This window comes from Saccopteryx bilineata, chromosome 3 (assembly GCF_036850765.1).
Source record: "Saccopteryx bilineata isolate mSacBil1 chromosome 3, mSacBil1_pri_phased_curated, whole genome shotgun sequence".
Classification (NCBI taxonomy): domain Eukaryota; kingdom Metazoa; phylum Chordata; class Mammalia; order Chiroptera; family Emballonuridae; genus Saccopteryx; species Saccopteryx bilineata.
In genome coordinates, this window is record NC_089492.1 from 31,589,364 (window position 1) to 31,606,967 (window position 17,604).

The 17,604-nt window shown below is 34.9% G+C and overlaps 1 protein-coding gene across 49 annotated transcripts in view; it reads right to left on the reverse strand.

Annotated features, from left to right (window-relative positions):
• Positions 1 to 17,604, reverse strand: part of RIMS2 (regulating synaptic membrane exocytosis 2) — a 653,442-nt gene that overhangs the window by 263,796 nt on the left and 372,042 nt on the right. For all 49 annotated transcript variants that reach the window (XM_066265863.1, XM_066265876.1, XM_066265860.1 and 46 more), the window contains one exon: positions 7,807 to 7,875. In XM_066265863.1, the coding sequence (XP_066121960.1) occupies positions 7,807 to 7,875 (69 nt within the window). The remainder of the gene's footprint in view (positions 1 to 7,806; positions 7,876 to 17,604) is intronic.

Below are 17,604 nucleotides of genomic sequence, written 5' to 3' on the forward strand. Positions count from 1 at the left end.
AAAAACTACTAGATTTAATAATATATTTGGCAAAGTAGCAAGATATACAATTAATACTTAGAAATTAGTGGCTTTTTTTTTTGTATTTTTCTGAAGCTAGAAACGGGGAGAGACAGTCAGACAGACTCCCGCATGCGCCCGACTGGGATCCACCCAGCACGCCCACCAGGGGGCAATGCTCTGTTCCTCCGGGCATTGCTCTGTTGCGACCAGAGCCACTCTAGCGCCTGGGGTAGAGGCCAAGGAGCCATTCCCAGCGCCCGGGCCATCTTTGCTCCAATGGAGCCTCGGCTGCAGGAGGGGAAGAGAGAGACAGAGGAAGGAGAGGGGGAGGGGTGAAGAAGCAGATGGGTGCTTCCCCTGTGTGCCCTGGCCGGGAATCGAACCCAGGACTTCTGCACGCCAGGCCGATGCTCTACCACTGAGCCAGGGCAAAATTAGTGGCATTTTTATACACTAATAATAAGTTACCAGAAAAAAAGGTTAAGAAAACAATCCCATTAACTATTGCAACAACAACAAAAAAGGCACCTAAGAATAAATTTAACCAAGAAGGTAAAAGTCCTGTACTCAGTAAATTATAAGATGCAAAAGAAAAAAATTGAAAAAAAACCCAAATAAGTGGAAGTATACTATGTTCATGGATAGTAAAAATAACATCATTAAAATGTCCATACTACCCAAAGCAATCTACAGATTCAATGCAATTCCTATTAATATCCCAATGGTGTAGCTCACTTATCTAGAACACATATTCCAAAAATATATATGGAAGCACAAAAGACCCAAAATAGCCTTAGCAATATTTAGAAAAATTGTACTGTGGGGAAAATTATCACAGTAGTTGATATCAAACTGTAGTACAAGACCACCATAATCAAAACAGCATTTACTGTTTTACAAAGGAGGCAAGAACATACAATAAGGTAAAGATGGTCTCTTCAATAAATGGTGTTGGAAAAACTGGACACATGCAAAAAATAAAACTGGTGAAACCACTGTGCAAAGTAGTATGAAGTTTCCTCAAAAAATTAAAATGGAACTGCATTTTGATCCAGTGGTCCCACTTTTAGGACTATTATCTGAAGAAACCAGAAACACTAATTCCAAATATACGCCCTACATTAACTGCAGAGTTATTTATTTATTTATTTATGTTTAACAGAATATTCTCTCTCTTTTTTTTTAGATTTTATTTATTTATTTTAGAGAGAGAGGACAGAGAGAGAGAGAGAGACAGCAAGAGAGAAGGAGCAGAAAGCATCAACTCCCATATATGCCTTGACCAGGGAAGCCCAGGGTTTAGAACTGGCAACACAGCATTCCAGGTTGACGCTTTACCCACTGTGCCACCACAGGTCAGGTGCAGAGTTATTTATAATAGTCAAGATCTGCAAACAGCCCAAGTGCCCATCAATAGATGAGTGGATAAAAAAGCTGTGGTACATTTATACAATGGAATACTACTCAGCCATAAAAAATGAGGAAATCTTACCTTTTGCAACAGCATGGATGGACTTGGAGAGTATTATGCTAAGTAAAATAAGCTAGTCAGAGAAAGACAAATACCATATGATCTCACTTATATGTGGAATCTAATGAACATAATAAACTGATGAACAGAATAAAAATAAAGGCATGGATACATGGAACAGATTGACAGCTATCAGAGGGGAGGGGTGTTAGAGGCTGGGTGAAAGAAGGTGGAGATTAAGTAGAAAAACATACACATTTACACAAAACACACAGACACAAATAACAGCATGGTGATAGCCAGAGGGAGAAAGGGGTGTGGAGGGGTAGGTGAGGATGAGCAAAGGGGAAAAATGGGGATGGAAAGATACTTTGCTTGGGGCTATGGACACATGGTGCAGGGTGCAGATGATGTTTGTTAAGTAGTATACTTGAAATCTGTATGGTTTTGTGAACCAATGTCACTCCAATAAATTCAATTTTAAAAAGTTAAAAAAATTCAGAATAGAGGGACATACTGCTTTTTTATCCAGGGTGATCAAGGTAGATCTTTATATACATGACTCATTGAGAGACATTTCAGAAATACTTGAAAAAAGTGAGTTTTGCCAAGTGGTTACAGAAAGAGGTAGATTCCAAGACAAGTGGAAAAGATCAGATCAGATATGACATATTCATAGAACAGCAAGGAGAACAGGGTGCTTGGAGTGGAGCAAGTGATGAAGAGAAGAGATCAGAGAGATTTGAAGGAAGAAGGACAATTATGAAAGACCTTGTATTTTACTGTAAAGATTTTGTCTTTTAATCATGAGTGATTTTAACCCACTAAAAGATTTTGAGCAAAAATAGTCCTGACTTATCTTTTCCTTAAACAAGATCACCCTGATTGCTATGTCTGTAATAGAATGTAATAGAATGAAAGGAAACAGGGTAATAAATCAGGCTAGAGATGAAAGTGGTTTGAACCAGGATAATGGCAAGGAGATGATGGAAAATAGTCAGATTGTGGACATATTTTGAAGGTAGAACCATATGGATAATCTAGTTAAAGATTTGATGTTGGAAAGAGGAGGAAAAGAAAGGGGAGAGAACAAATCTAAAATTTTGATTCAAGTAAATAAAAGAATAGAGCCGCCATCAAAAGACATAGTTTGGTAAAAAAAAAAAGTAATAATCAGGAGTTCAATTCTGGACATATTAGGTTGAAGATCTCTACTACATTTCCAAGTAGAGATGTCAAGTGGGCAGTAAAAAATAAAAATTTAGAGAAAAATACATGATCTTGACTGGACATTTGGAAGTTTTAGTATCCAGGTGCTATGTAAAAATGGGACTTTAAATAGAGACGTGATATCACTAGAGGAATGAGTGCAGATAAAGAGTAAGTCCAAGGATGAAGTCTGGGAGCATTCTAACATGAACCAATAACATTTTGTAATTACACAGAGGAGTGGAAAGGGAGGGAGGAAGAGAGGGAGGAACAAGGCTTAACTTTTGATATAAAGTCCATCAGGAAGTTAAGAGTGTACCACAAAGAGTAAGGGGCGTATAGCAAAATTTACTAGTTTGGAGAGGAAAAGATAACAGTGTTTTAGGCATATAGGTAGGCAGACAATAACGTGTGGAAAAAAATCTTGGGAAAGGCATTAGGACTATTGATAAAGATTTACGAGTTGTTTATGCATTCGTAATAACTTATATAAATACATATAGAGTATATATTTATATAAGAGTATATAAACAGAGAAAGGCGATCTGACTATGGATTTTAAGGGAGACTATTGAGAAAAGAAGAAATACAAATAATGCAGTCACATGAAGATGAAAAAGAAATATAAAGCTTTAAGATAATATTCATAATTAATAATGTAAAATGTTACTCAGAAGTGATATAAAATGAGTACTGGAGATAGATAATTAACTTAGGGAATCAGAAGATTTTAAGTGATTTTTAAGAACTAATTATCAAAACCTCTCTCCACCTTTCCAATAGAAAATAAGTTACTTAGGTTTATATATTGTTTCAAGAAAGTGTGGAAAATAATACTAAAATTTTATGTGGCTATGATTAAAATTATATATGTTCCATTTATTAACATTGTGGGATGGAGTCTAATTGGTTCATAAAATAGTTGGTATGTAACTTTTCCCACTCCCCTTAACCCATTTTTAAATGCACGGGGAAGAAATACATGTGGTTACCAGAGGGAAAGGTTGAGGAAGGCAGCAAAGGGTAAAGGAGGTAAAATACACATGATGATGGACAGAGATTTAACTTGGGGTGGTGAACACACAATGCAATAAACAGATGATGTATTATAGAACTGTAAACTTAAAACCTATATAATTTTATTAACCAATGCCACTCCATAAATTCAATTACAAAATTTCTATATATCCATGCCTGGAATTGCTTCCTTGTGAAACCTATATTTCAGTATCAATCAAAATTCTAATTTTTGTTGAAAAATAATAATAGCATTGCAAATGTTAAAATTACCCTTGATTTCAGTTTATCAGAATAAACAAAATAAAGAGCACATGGAAAATATTATTTCTGAATTAGTTAATTTTCAAGACATCTGCCCTTCAAACTTGGAAATATTGAATAAAGCAGACAAAACTGTTCATTACTGAAAAAAGGCTGATAACATAGTTTTAAAAGTGTTATGAATAGTTGTAACTGATAATGGAAGTCTGACAGATATGTAGTCAGGAACTAGAAACAAATCTCTGCATCTGGGCAACAAAGTATTAACAGATTTGCTGGCAAATTACTGTATGTTTAAAATGCTAGTTAAAGCCCTGGCCAGGTGGCTCAGTGAATGAAATGTCGTTTCAATGCACTGAGGTTGCAGGTTCGACCCCTGGTTAGAGCACGTATAAGAAGTAATCAATGAGTGCACATTTAAATGGAACAACTAGGTGGGATAATTAGGTAAAACTGTGAGTTGATGCCTCTCTCTTTCTTTCCTTTCCCTCCCCCTCTTTTCCTTCCTCTTGGTCCTCTTTCTCTCAAATCAATAGAATAATTTTAAAATTTAAAATATATGCTAGTTAACATGGAGGGGGATGGCAATTCACATTGAGTTGCCTTAAGAACGATTTCACAGAGAACACAGGTTTATTGGCTTGATCTGATAGTCCAATTATTTGATATACTATTGATTGAAGCATTTATTCTCCATCAAAACTAGTTTTAATGATAGAGCTTAAAACAAAAAGGACATAAAAGACAATGTAAAAAATTTGTAACAATTACCATGTTTAAGCCCTAGTTATCATGATAGTTTTGTAAATGTAATTTTCTATCATTTACTAAAGATATAAGCCTATGAAAAGGTATCATTTCAGAAGCTATAATACTATAATCTTGATTTTGATGTTCATAGAAAGAATATCAGCCCTAGCTAGTGGCTCAGTGGATAGAGCATCGGCCCAGCATATAAACATCCTGAGTTTGATTCCCAGTCAGGGCACAGAGGAGAAGCAACCATCTTCTTTTTTCCCCTCTATCTCCCCCTCCTCTCCCTCTTTCCTACTGCACCCAGTGGCTCAGTTGATTTGAGCATGGCCCTGGCTACTGTGGATGGCTCTGTTGATATGAGTACGTCCGCCTCAAGGTGCTAAAAATAGCTTGGTACTGGGGCATTCAGGATTGCCGGGTGGATCTCAGTCAGGGTGTATCAAGAGTGTGCCTCACTATATCCCTCCTCTTACTTAAAAAAAGAAAGAAAGAAAAAAAAAAGAATAAAAGAAAGAATATGGAAATAGCTTTAAATTTCTAAAACTGACAAAATCCAAAAATTTAAAGTCATCTCTATATAATTTTTAAGAACAGCAAAATCAGGATTATTGTATAGTAGTCTCTGAAATGTTAACTTTAAAATGTGTTATTAAAAACTGTCTCAAAATAACACTCCATTTAAAAATAGCAAAATATATGATATTACACAGCAGTCTTTTGATCTCAATGGATTATTAAATGATTTGCTATATAGTCTAGCCACTGGCAGAAAGAAAAATATTAAAACAAGCAAAGATAAATTTTTATAACATTGAAGCAAACAATCTAATTTAAAAATGGGGAGTGGACCTAAAAGACAATTCTCCTAAAAAGACAGATATATGAAAAGATGCTCATCTTCACTAGCTGTTAGATAAATGCAAATCAAAACTACAATGAGATATGACCTCACACCTTTTAGATTGGCTGTTTTCAATAAGACAGGTAATAAAAATTGTTCGAGAGGCTGTGGAGAAAAAGAAACCCTCATTCACTGCTGGTGGGAATGTAAACTGGTACAGCCATTATAAAAGGCAAAATAGTGGTTTCTCAAAAAATTAAGAATAGAATTACCATATGGCCCAGCAATACCTTTAATGGGTATCTACTCAAAAAATTTGAAAACACTAGAATGCAAAGACACATGCACCCCCATGTTCATCACAGCATTGTTCACAGTGACCAAGGCATGGAAACAACCAAAGTGTCTCTCAATACAGTATTGGATAAAGAAGATGTGGTACATCTATACAATGGAATACTACTCAGCCATAAGAAATGATGACATATTGCCATTTACAACAACATGGATGGATCTTCAGAACATTATACTGAGTGAAATAAGCAAATCAGATAAAGCTATGAAATATATGATTTCACACATAGGTGGGATATAAAAATGAGACTTATGGACATAGATAAAAGGGAAGTGTTTACCGGGGGAGAAGGAGGGGGGAGAGAGTACAGAAGGACAAATATACGGTAATGGATAATGATTTGACTTTGAGTAACGGACACACAATGCAATCAACAGTTCAAATGCTATAGAGATGTTCAACTAAAACTTATATACTCATATTGATCAATGTCAGCCCATTAATTTAATTTCTAAATAAAAGAAATTTGAAATTGATAAATAATGAACCCAGAATAACTACTATGACTTATTCAGGTCTTCTAAATACTCTTCATAATAGCAAACAAACAAAAAATTTCAGACAGTATTAACCCAAATAACAAAAGATTCTTAGAAAGTATATATATTTTTTAAAAATACAATTCATCGACCTGAAAATGCTGAGGTCACCGGTTCGAAACCCTGGGCTTGCCTGGTCAAGGCACATATGGGAGTTGATGCTTCCAGCTCCTCCCCCCTTTTCTCTCTCTGTCTCTCTTTCCTCTCTCTCCCTCTCTGTCTCTCCTCTCTAAAAATGAACAAATAAAATAAAAAAATACAATTCAGTTAACAGAATGGAAAAATAATAAAATGACCATATATCTTTTTGCCATTCTGAAAAGAAAAAATTAAAAAATTGACATGTGCCAAACAGGGCATCAATGACCTGAAGAAATTATTTAGGATAAATAAAACTGATGTCACTAGATATTTAGTAAGTAGAAAAAGTAATTATCAAAGGACTAGGATATAATTGGAAAAAAATTGTAATGATTCCCAAGCAAAAGACCAAGAGAAATATTTTTTGCAGTCTTAGTAAATTAATGTATTGTTCACCCTTAGTACAAAAATAAATACTAAAAGATAATCATTGGAATTTTTATAAAGTAGTACTCTGAAAGCATGTTAATTGATGCCACTGTAACAAAAACTGCCAAAAAAAAATTCTTATCAATCATTGATACATTGTAGGATGTATCACACAATAAAACAAAGTTTGATCAAGGTAAAAATAGTTAAACACTTGAACTCTGTTAGGCTAATTTACCTTCCAGAAGAAAAAAAACATTTTTATAATATTGAGTATAATATCATATTTTTTCTAGAATTTATTTTTTAAAAAGTGGCTATTCACTTACATTTTAAATTATCACATAATTTATAATAATAAATTAGCAAATATTTAAAACTACAATACTATAATTTTAAAATGTAGCTGTACCTGATACTTAATCAACATAAAATCAATGAAAAAAATTTCAAAAGTTAATTCAAATATTTGACATATTTGGGTCTGCTTGTGATGTCAAAAAGATTTTATTCTTTTTCACACTGTTAACCCGTATATAAGAAGTTGCATTTATACAATAACTCCTCAAAATTATAATAAAATTCTTATTAGTGGTTTAAAAAAAGAAATTTATAAGTATTCACTTATCTAAAATATTTCGATAAGAATGTTCAGTCTAACCATTGATACAGGTAGTCTAGCAACTGAAACTATTCAGGAGTTTAAATTACATTAAGGTTGATTTTTAGAGGGATGAGGAGGCAGGATATTTCTTTCCCACTTTATTTGTCTGTCTTTTGGTAAATAATGATGAATTATACTTCCTTTTTTATTATTGTAAAATAATTCTGAAAGTCTTACCTGATACTACACCAATTCCATCATCACAGTCATAGTCAGAGACTTCACTATCACTTATTCTCTTTGACCCTATAAATAAAACAGATATAAATAAAACTGCTGATCACTGAGGGAAAAAGCCCTCACCAACCTGAAAAATAAATGAAAGGATTTTGAATGGAACTTGAAAATAAATACAAATAGAAGGAAAATCACTACTAGCTCAAAAAAAAAAATATATTTTTACATATATTTCATGATGTAGGTGAATTACTCTTGAGTTGTTCTTGAAATTAATCACAAAAAGCTTATATATGGTTTAAAACTTGAAATAATATTAAATACAAAATAATATATGTAAGTGATTTGACTCTGACTGATAAAATCTATTGGACAAATTGCTAAGCCAAAATAGTTAAGTCAAGTCAGTTTTAGATGCTTTCAGACCAAGACACTTAAGTTTAAGTAAATTTCAAAACATAAACAACATGTTATTTCAAAAGCATTCATGTGTCTTTTTCTAATATGCATGTCTAATAAACAAAGTGTTCTCGATTATTTTTCATACTTATAGAGAGGAAGCATCATTAAAAACATCTCAAATATCCATTTTAAACTATTAGTTTTGATATTTCTCTCTTGTTTTGAGAAGTTTGAAATAAAGCATCCACAAACTAAAAAATACATCTAAATTTTGAATTGTATTAAATTTCTTAAGAAATAGCCTAAGACAGAACAGTAATGATTATTATAATTCACGAGTGCCATGTGTATGTTTTTGTTGCAAAACAAATCTGTAACAAAATTTTAAAATGTTAATCTTGTTCTGCAAAAATAGCATTGATCTGAATTAAGCAGAACTTTGATGGCTAAAACAGATTGTCTTCACAGTTATAAAATATATCATATATATAAACATGTTATATTTTATTTTTTAATATATCTCTTGACTACATGCGTTTCAGCAATAGGCATACCCTACACAATAGATAAAGTGTTGCTATTTCAAAAAAGTGACTTGTTTTGTCTACTTACATTACATGCTACTCATTAGACAGACTACACTCAGTTATCAGAAAATAAATGCTTCCCCATAGGTTTACAAAATACTGAGAGCTCACATTGTATAATATGTCTAAAGTAGCAATATTTAAACATTGCAGGAATGCCCTTCAATATTAGAAATACTCTACACACCCTTTTTGTTGTTGTTTATTTTTAACCCTTGCCCTCTTGGTAGCAGAAGGATCTTTGTTGCCATGAATTGCACTCTTATTTTTTCTCCTTTTCATGGTAGGTAGAAGAAAATCATTTGTTTTAAACATGTGGCCCCCCTGAATAAACTATTTTCCTTCTAAATCCTTATGTCATTAAACTTTAGACTCAATCAAATCTGGGACTTTTATAGCTCCAATGATATGCAAACTGTAATACTATGACAACATCTCAATGGACTGGGCATAAAGGGTTTATAGAATTTGGACAAGCATTCTAAACAGACACAAGACAGGAGGGACAACACAGATGAAGCTATTGAGAGATTTAAAAATTGTTACCAGTTTATAAAAGGTTTCACCTTGTAACTGCTCAAGAACAGTGAAATGATTAGGTTAATATGCCAAGTTCACTACAGAGCATAAAGATTACATGGCATTTATTGGTTAAATATCAGATCTGCCACTGGTGTAAGATAATGACACCAGTAAAAAATGTAGTTCATTTTATCTGTCTTTGTAAGTAGTCTTGTTTGCATGACAGCATGGGACTGAGGGAAGGGAATGTATGTGGTTTGTACAGGTTTCTCCTTTCCAAATCTTATTGATTAAAGTCTTGATGGAAATTTTGATCTATTTTGCTATTAATTTTAGACAGGTTAAATATAGTATTATTTTCTATTTGGATCTTGTCTTTTCACATTATAATGAATTCAAAAACTTAAGTCTAATGTTATTGAGTATACTGAGTTTCCCTTTTAAAAGTAGTGTTTGCAATGTCTTTTTAAAGAAATTTTCCTGAACTTATAAGCAGAGAGATATTTTTGTATACTGTCTGCTAAAAGATTAAATTTTCCTTTTAGCATTTACATAATCATCTGTCTTGACCAGGGTTTATGTATGGTATAAGAGATGATGCAACCTCGCTTTTTCCACATGGAAATACATCCCAGCATTGTTTATTTACTACTTCCACTTATCTCCATGGATATTTACCATACATCATTAAATCTAAGACACCACTGAATGAATAATACATGACAATTGCAGAGATAAGAGATCCTTAAAACTGTTCATTAGAGGACCTGAAGATGGCAGCGGAGTAGGCGGACGCACAGTATAGCAATACTATAATAGTAGGGGATTTCAATACCCCACTAACATCATTAGATAGATTCTCAAGAAAGAAAATTAACAAAGAAACAGCAGACTTATTAAACACACTAGATCAACTCGATTTAAAAGATATCTTCAGAACCTTTTACCCTAAAGCAGCAGAATATACATTCTTTTCAAGTTCTCATGGTACATTCTCTAGGATAGACCACATATTAGGGCACAAAAGTGGTCTCAACAAATTTAAAAAGACTGAAATCATATCAAGCACTTTCTCCAATCACAATGGCATGAAACTAGAAATGAACCACAACAGAAAAGCTCAAAAATTCTCAAACACATGAAAACTAAATAGCAGGTTGTTAAATAACAAATGGGTAAACAATGAGATCAAAGAAGAAATAAAAAAATACCTAGAAACGAATGACAATGAGCATACAACAACTCAAAATTTATGGGATACAGCAAAAGCAGTACTGAGAGGGAAGTTCATAGCACTACAGGCACACTTTAAGAAGCTAGAAAAAGTTCAAATAAACAACTTAACCCTGCATCTAAAAGAACTAGAAAAAGAACAGCAACTAAAGCCCAAATGTAGTAGAAGGAAGGAAATAATAAATATCAGAGCAGAAATAAATGACATAGAGGCTAAAGAAACAATACAGAGGATCAATGAAACTAGGAGCTGGTTCTTTGAAAAGGTAAACAAGATCGATGAACCTTTAACTAGACTCACCAGAAAAAGAGAGAGAAGACTCAAATAAATAAAATTAGAAATGAGAGAGGAGAAATAACAACTGACACAACAGAAATACAAAATATTGTAAGAAAATACTAAGAAGAACTGTCTGCCAAAAAACTAGACAACCTAGATGAAATGGACAAATTCCTTGAAACATACAATCTTCCAAAAATCAATCTGGAAGAGTCAGAAAACTTAAACAGATTGATTATACCAAATGAGATAGAAACAGTTATCAAAAAACTCCCAACAAAGAAAAGTCCAGGGCCTGATGGCTTCACAACTGAATTCTACCAAATATTCAAAGAAGAACTAACTCCTATCCTTCTCAAACTATTTCAAAAAATTCAAGAGGAAGGAAAACTTCCAAGCTCCTTTTATGAGGTGAGCATAATTCTGATTCCAAAACCAGGCAAAGACAACACAAAGAAAGAAAATTATAGGCCAATATCTCTGATGAATATAGATTCTAAAATCCTCAACAAAATATTAGCAAACCGGATCCAACAATATATGGAAAAAATCATACACCATGATCAAGTGGGGTTTATTCTGGGGAGGCAAGGCTGGTACAATATTCGTAAATCAATCAATGTGATTCATCACATAAACAAAAAGAAGGAGAAAAACTACATGAAAATTTCAATAGATGGAGAAAAAGCATTTGATAAAATCCAGCACCCATTCATGATCAAAACTCTCAGCAAAGTGGGAATACAGGGAACACACCTCAACATGATAAAAGCCATCTATGACAAACCCACAGCCAACATCATACTCAATGGGCAAAAATTAAAAGCAATCTCCTTAAGATCGGGAACAAGGCAGGGTACTCCCTTTCACCACTCTTATTCAACATAGTTCTGGAAGTCCTAGCCACAGCAATCAGACAAGAAGAAGAAATAAAAGGCATTCAAGATGGGAAAGAAGAAGTAAAACTATCATTATTTGCAGATGATATGATATTGTATATAGAAAACCCTAAATTCTCAGTCAAAAAACTACTGGATCTGATAAATGAATTCAGCAAAGTGGCAAGATATAAAATCAATACGCAGAAATCAGAGGCATTTTTATACACCAACAATGAACAGTCAGAAGAGAGATTAAGGAAACAATCCTCTTCACTATTACAACCAAAAAAATAAAGTACCTAGGAGTAAACTTAACCAAGGAAACTAAAGACTTGTACTCAGAAAATTATAAAGCATTGATAAAAGAAATCAAGGAAGATACAAACAAGTGGAAGCATATACCGTGCTCATGGTTAGGAAGAATAAACATCATTAAAATATCTACATTACCCAAAGCAATCTATAAATTCAATGCAATACCAATTAAAATACCAATGACATACTTCAAAGACATAGATCACATATTCCAAAAATTTATATGGAATCAAAAAAAAAAAAACACCACGAATAGCCTCAGGAATCTTTTTTTTTTTTTCCTGTATTTTTCTGAAGCCGGAAACGGGAGAGACAGTCAGACAGACTCCCGCATGCACCCGACTGGGATCCACCCGGCACACCCACCAGGGGGCGACGCTCTTTCCCACCAGGGGCCAATGCTCTGCCCCTCCGGGGCATCGCTCTGTTGCAACCAGAGCCACTCTAGTGCCTGGGGCAGAGGCCGAGGAGCCATCCCCAGCACCCGGGGCCATCTTTGCTCCAGTGGAGCCTCGGCTGTGGGAGGGGAAGAGAGAGACAGAGAAGAAAGAGTGGGGGAAGCACACAGATGGGTGCTTCTCCTGTGTGCCCTGGCCGGGAATCGAACCCGGGACTTCTGCACGCCAGGCCGATGCTCTACCACTGAGCCAACCAGCCAGGGCCTAGCCTCAGGAATCTTAAAAAAGAAGAATAAAGTGGGAGTATTACACTTCCTGATATCAAGTTATACTACAAGGCCATTGTACTCAAAACAGCCTGGTACTGGCATAAGAACAAGCATATAGATCAATGGAACAGAACAGAGAACCCAGAAATAAACCCACAGCTCTATGGACAACTGATATTTGACAAAGGAGGTAAGGAAATACAATGGAGTAAAGACAGCCTCTTTAACAAATGGTGTTGGGAAAATTGGACAGCTACCTGCAAAAAAATGAAACTAGATCACCAGCTTACACCACTAACAAAAATAAACTCAAAATGGATAAAAGACTTAAATGTAAGCTGTGAAACCATAAACATCTTAGAAGAAAACATAGGCAGTAAGCTCTCCGACATCTCTCGGAGCAATATATTTGCTGATTTATCTCCACAGGGAAGTGAAATAAAAGACAGGATAAACAAATGGGACTATATCAAACGAAAAAGCTTTTGCACAGCTAAAGACAATAAGAACAGAATAAAAAGACAAACTACACAATGGGAGAACATATTTGACAATACCTCTGATAAGGGGTTAATAACCAAAATTTATAAAGAACGTGTAAATCTCAACACCAGGAAGACAAACAATCCAATCAAAAAATGGGAGGCCTGATTGTGGTGGCACAGTGGATAAAGCATCGACCTGGAAATGCTGAGGTCGCCAGTTCGAAACCCTGGGCTTGCCTGGTCAAGGCACATATGGAAGTTGATGCTTCCTGCTTCTCCCCCCCCCTTCTCTCTCTGTCTCTCTCTCTCCCTCTCAGTCTCTCTCTCTCTCCTCTCTAAAAATGAATAAATAAATAAATAATTTTAAAAATGGGAAAAAGAAATGAATAGACACTTCTCCAAAGAGGACATACAGATGGCCAATAGGCATATGAAAAAATGCTCATCATCACTAATCATTAGAGAAATGCAAATTAAAACCACAATGAGAGATCATCTCACACCAGCCAGAATGGCGCTCATCAATAAAACAACACAGAATAAGTGCTGGCGAGGATGTGGAGAAAAGGGAACCCTCCTGCACTGCTGGTGGGAATGCAGACTGGTGCAGCCTCTGTGGAAAACAGTATGGAGATTCCTCAAAAAATTGAAAATCGAACTGCCTTTTGACCCAGCTATCCCACTTTTAGGAATATACCCCAAGAACACTATAGAACGGCTCCAAAAGGAGAAATGCACCCGCATGTTTGTGGCAGCATTGTTCACAATAGCGAAGATCTGGAAACAGCCCAAGTGTCCATCAGAGGACGAGTGGATTAAAAAACTTTGGTACATATATACTATGGAATACTACTCAGCCATAAGAAATGATGACATCGGATCATTTACAATAACATGGATGGACCTTGATAACATTATACGGAGTGAAATAAGTAAATCAGAAAAAACTAAGAACTATATGAATCCATACATAGATGAGATATAAAAATGAGACTCAGAGACATGAACAAGAATATGATGGTAATGGGGGTGGGAGGGTGGGGGCAGGCGGGAGGGGGCGAGGAAGGAGAGAGGGGTGGGGGAGGGGAGGGGCATAAAGAAAACCAGATAGAAGGTGAGGGAAGACAATCTGACTTTGGGTGAGGGGTATACAGCATAATCAAATGTCAAAATAATCTGGAGATGTTTTCTCTCAACATTTGTACCCTAATTTATCAATGTCACTGCATTAAATTTAATAAAAATAAAAAAAAAAAAACAAAAAAAAAACCCTGTTCATTAGAGATGTGCTTATTTTAAAAAAATTTTCAAATGTATAGGTGCAATTTATCTTTCTTTAATTGACATAGTAACATTCTAAATACAATTTTTTATTTATTTTAGTAAGGGGGGAGAGAGAGAGAGAGAGAGAGAGAGAAAGAGAGAAAGGGTCAACTCCCATATGTGCCTTGACCAGCAAGGCCATGGTTTCAAACCAGTGACCTCAGCAATACAGGTCAATGCTTTATCCACTGTGCCATATGGGTCAGGCAAAAAAAGTAGATTACATTATGTCAATTCTTTAACAGTCATCTTAAAATCAAACTATTGAATAGTATCAATATATTAATAATTCTTATAAAAGTTTCATGGATAGGCCCTGGCCGGTTGGCTCAGCGGTAGAGCTTCGGCCTGGCGTGCGGGGGACCGGCTTCAATTCCCGGCCAGGGCACATAGGAGAAGCGCCCATTTGCTCCCCCCCCCTTCCTCTCTGTCTCTCTCTTCCCCTCCCGCAGCCAAGGCTCCATTGGAGCAAAGATGGCCCGGGTGCTGGGGATGGCTCCTTGGCCTCTGCCCCAGGCGCTAGAGTGGCTCTGGTCGAGGCAGAGCGACTCCCCCGCCAAGGGGCAGAGCATCGCCCCCTGGTGGGCAGAGCGTTGCCCCTGGTGGGCTTGCCGGGTGGATCCCGGTCGGTCGGGTGCATACGGGAGTCTGTCTGACTGTCTCTCCCCGTTTCCAGCTTCAGAAAAATACAAAAAAAAAAAAAATTAAAAAAAAAAAGTTTCATGGATATAATAGAGGAATGTGAATTGTTAGGTGCAGAATTCCTTATTTAACCATGAGATTAAACTTGTTAATTGTGTATTTTGATTCTTTGGTATCTCCCATAATGTTTTATTTGTTTGACCAAGAAATGAATGAGAACAAATTTTTTGGAATTATATTGTTGATGTTTTTCTCTAGTTTTACTTTATGTTTATTAATTCCATTCATGCAAGCAAGTTTAAAATTATTTCAATAGATGAAGAAAAACAAATTGAAACATTTTACCCCATCAATGATAAAATGTCTCAGCAAAGTAGTAATAAAGAAACTTCCTCAAGTTTATAGAGGGCAGGTACATACCTTACAGCTAATTATACACTTAATTGGAAAATATAGAATGCATTTCCCCAAGACAAAGAATAAGCCAGGGATGTTTATTTTAGCCCCTTCTATTCAATACTGTACTTAAGTAACAGAAAATGCAGTAAGAAAAATAAATGAAAGGTATACAGATTGGAAAGCAAGAATAACATAATCGTGTAAATTAAAAACCCTAAGGAAACTTACTAAGACTAACAAGTAAATTTAGCAGATTGCAAATTACATGGTCAATATATAAAAGGAATTGTATTTCTTAGAAAACAGCAGTAAACAATTGGAAAATTAATTTCAAAGTCACTGTTATCTACAAGACTATCCAAACACAAAATTCTTAGAAATACATTTCACAAAAAAATGTGCAAAACAGGTATGCCCAAATCACAAAATACTGCTGTGTTCGTTTCCTAGGGATGATGTAACAGAGTATCAAAAACTGGGTAGATTAAAACAACAGAAATTTATTGTCTCACATTTTGGAGGGCAGAAGTCCAAAATCAGGGGATAAGCAGTGCCACACTCTTTCTGATGACTCTAGGGAATAATCCTTCCCTTCCCTGGTCTCTTCCAGGTTCTGGTGTTTGTCAGCAATCCTTGACATTCTTTCCCTTATAGATGCATCACTGCAGTCAAATGGACATTTTCTCCAAGTGTCTTCATTTTGTCTTCCTTCTGTGCATGTCTACTTTTCATAAGTGTCCAAATTTCTACTTTTTATAAGAAAACCAGTCATATTGGGTTAGAGCCCATCCAAATGACCTCAAAATTGAAAATTCGATGACCTCTGAAAGACTCTATTTCTAGTTAAGGTCACATTCTGAGGTACTGGGGATTAGGTAGGACTTCAGTGACATATTTTGAGGAGGACAATTCAACTCATAATAACTGCTAACAAACTAAAAACATTTAAATAAATGGAAAGGCTTTAGTGCAAAGTTGGAAGCCAGGTATTATTGGAATAACATGGTCAGTGTGCTGAGAAAAAATAAAAGTCATTCTAGACTTTTATATATGCTTAAACTTTCTATAAGGAATAAACACAAAGACAACAATTATAACAATTACTAACTTGAGGCAGAGGTTAAATTATGGTATTAATATGTTAAATAATACAAGGAAGGTTATGAGTTAGATTTTTTAATTTTTATATGATTTGGAAAAAAAGAGAGGTTAATTAATGTTACTTTGTTAAATGTGCATTTTATAATTTCAATAGTCACTATTAAATACTGTAGATAAAAAGCAGAGTGCACAGAATAATAGTATATGTCACTATGTTAGAAAAAAATAATTATCTACATGCATGTTTGAGTATGCACAGAATATGATTTTGTTTATTCAGAGTGTGTTTTTATTTACCTGAATTTTGCCAAATGATTTTCTTACTCTCTTGAAATAATGATGTCTTTTTATTCCATTTTAGTTTAATATGGTGAATAACATTACATTAATTTTCAAATGCTAAATATTGCATTACTAGATAAACACCTATTGGTCACACTATATTACCTTTTTTATGTATTATAGCAGGGGTCCCCAAACTGCGGCCCCTGAGGTCATTTATCTGGCCCCCGCTGCACTTCCAGAAGGGGCAGAACTGGCCCACTGTGTAAAAAGTTTGGGGAACCCTGTATTATAGAATTCAATTTGCTATATCATTCTAAATTTAATTTGCTAAACTGGCTAAAATATATATAAGGTGTGCATATTTTTTTAACTACATTTTTGTCAGGTGTCAGTATCAAGATAGTGCTTGAGTCATAAAAGAACTTGGGAAATATTCTCAACGTTACAGTTTTCTAGAAGAGTCTGTGTAGTTATTATGTAGCTATTATATTTTCCTTAAGTGTTTAGTAAATTTCGTTGGTGAAGTCATCTGGGCCTTAAATTTTCTTTGTAGGCAAGCTTTTAACCACACATTCTTTTTCTTAGATATTGAAATATTCAATTATTTCTTAGTTAACCTCTAGTTTCTGTCTTTAAAGGACATTTTAGATTTCATCTATGTTGTCACGTGTATTAG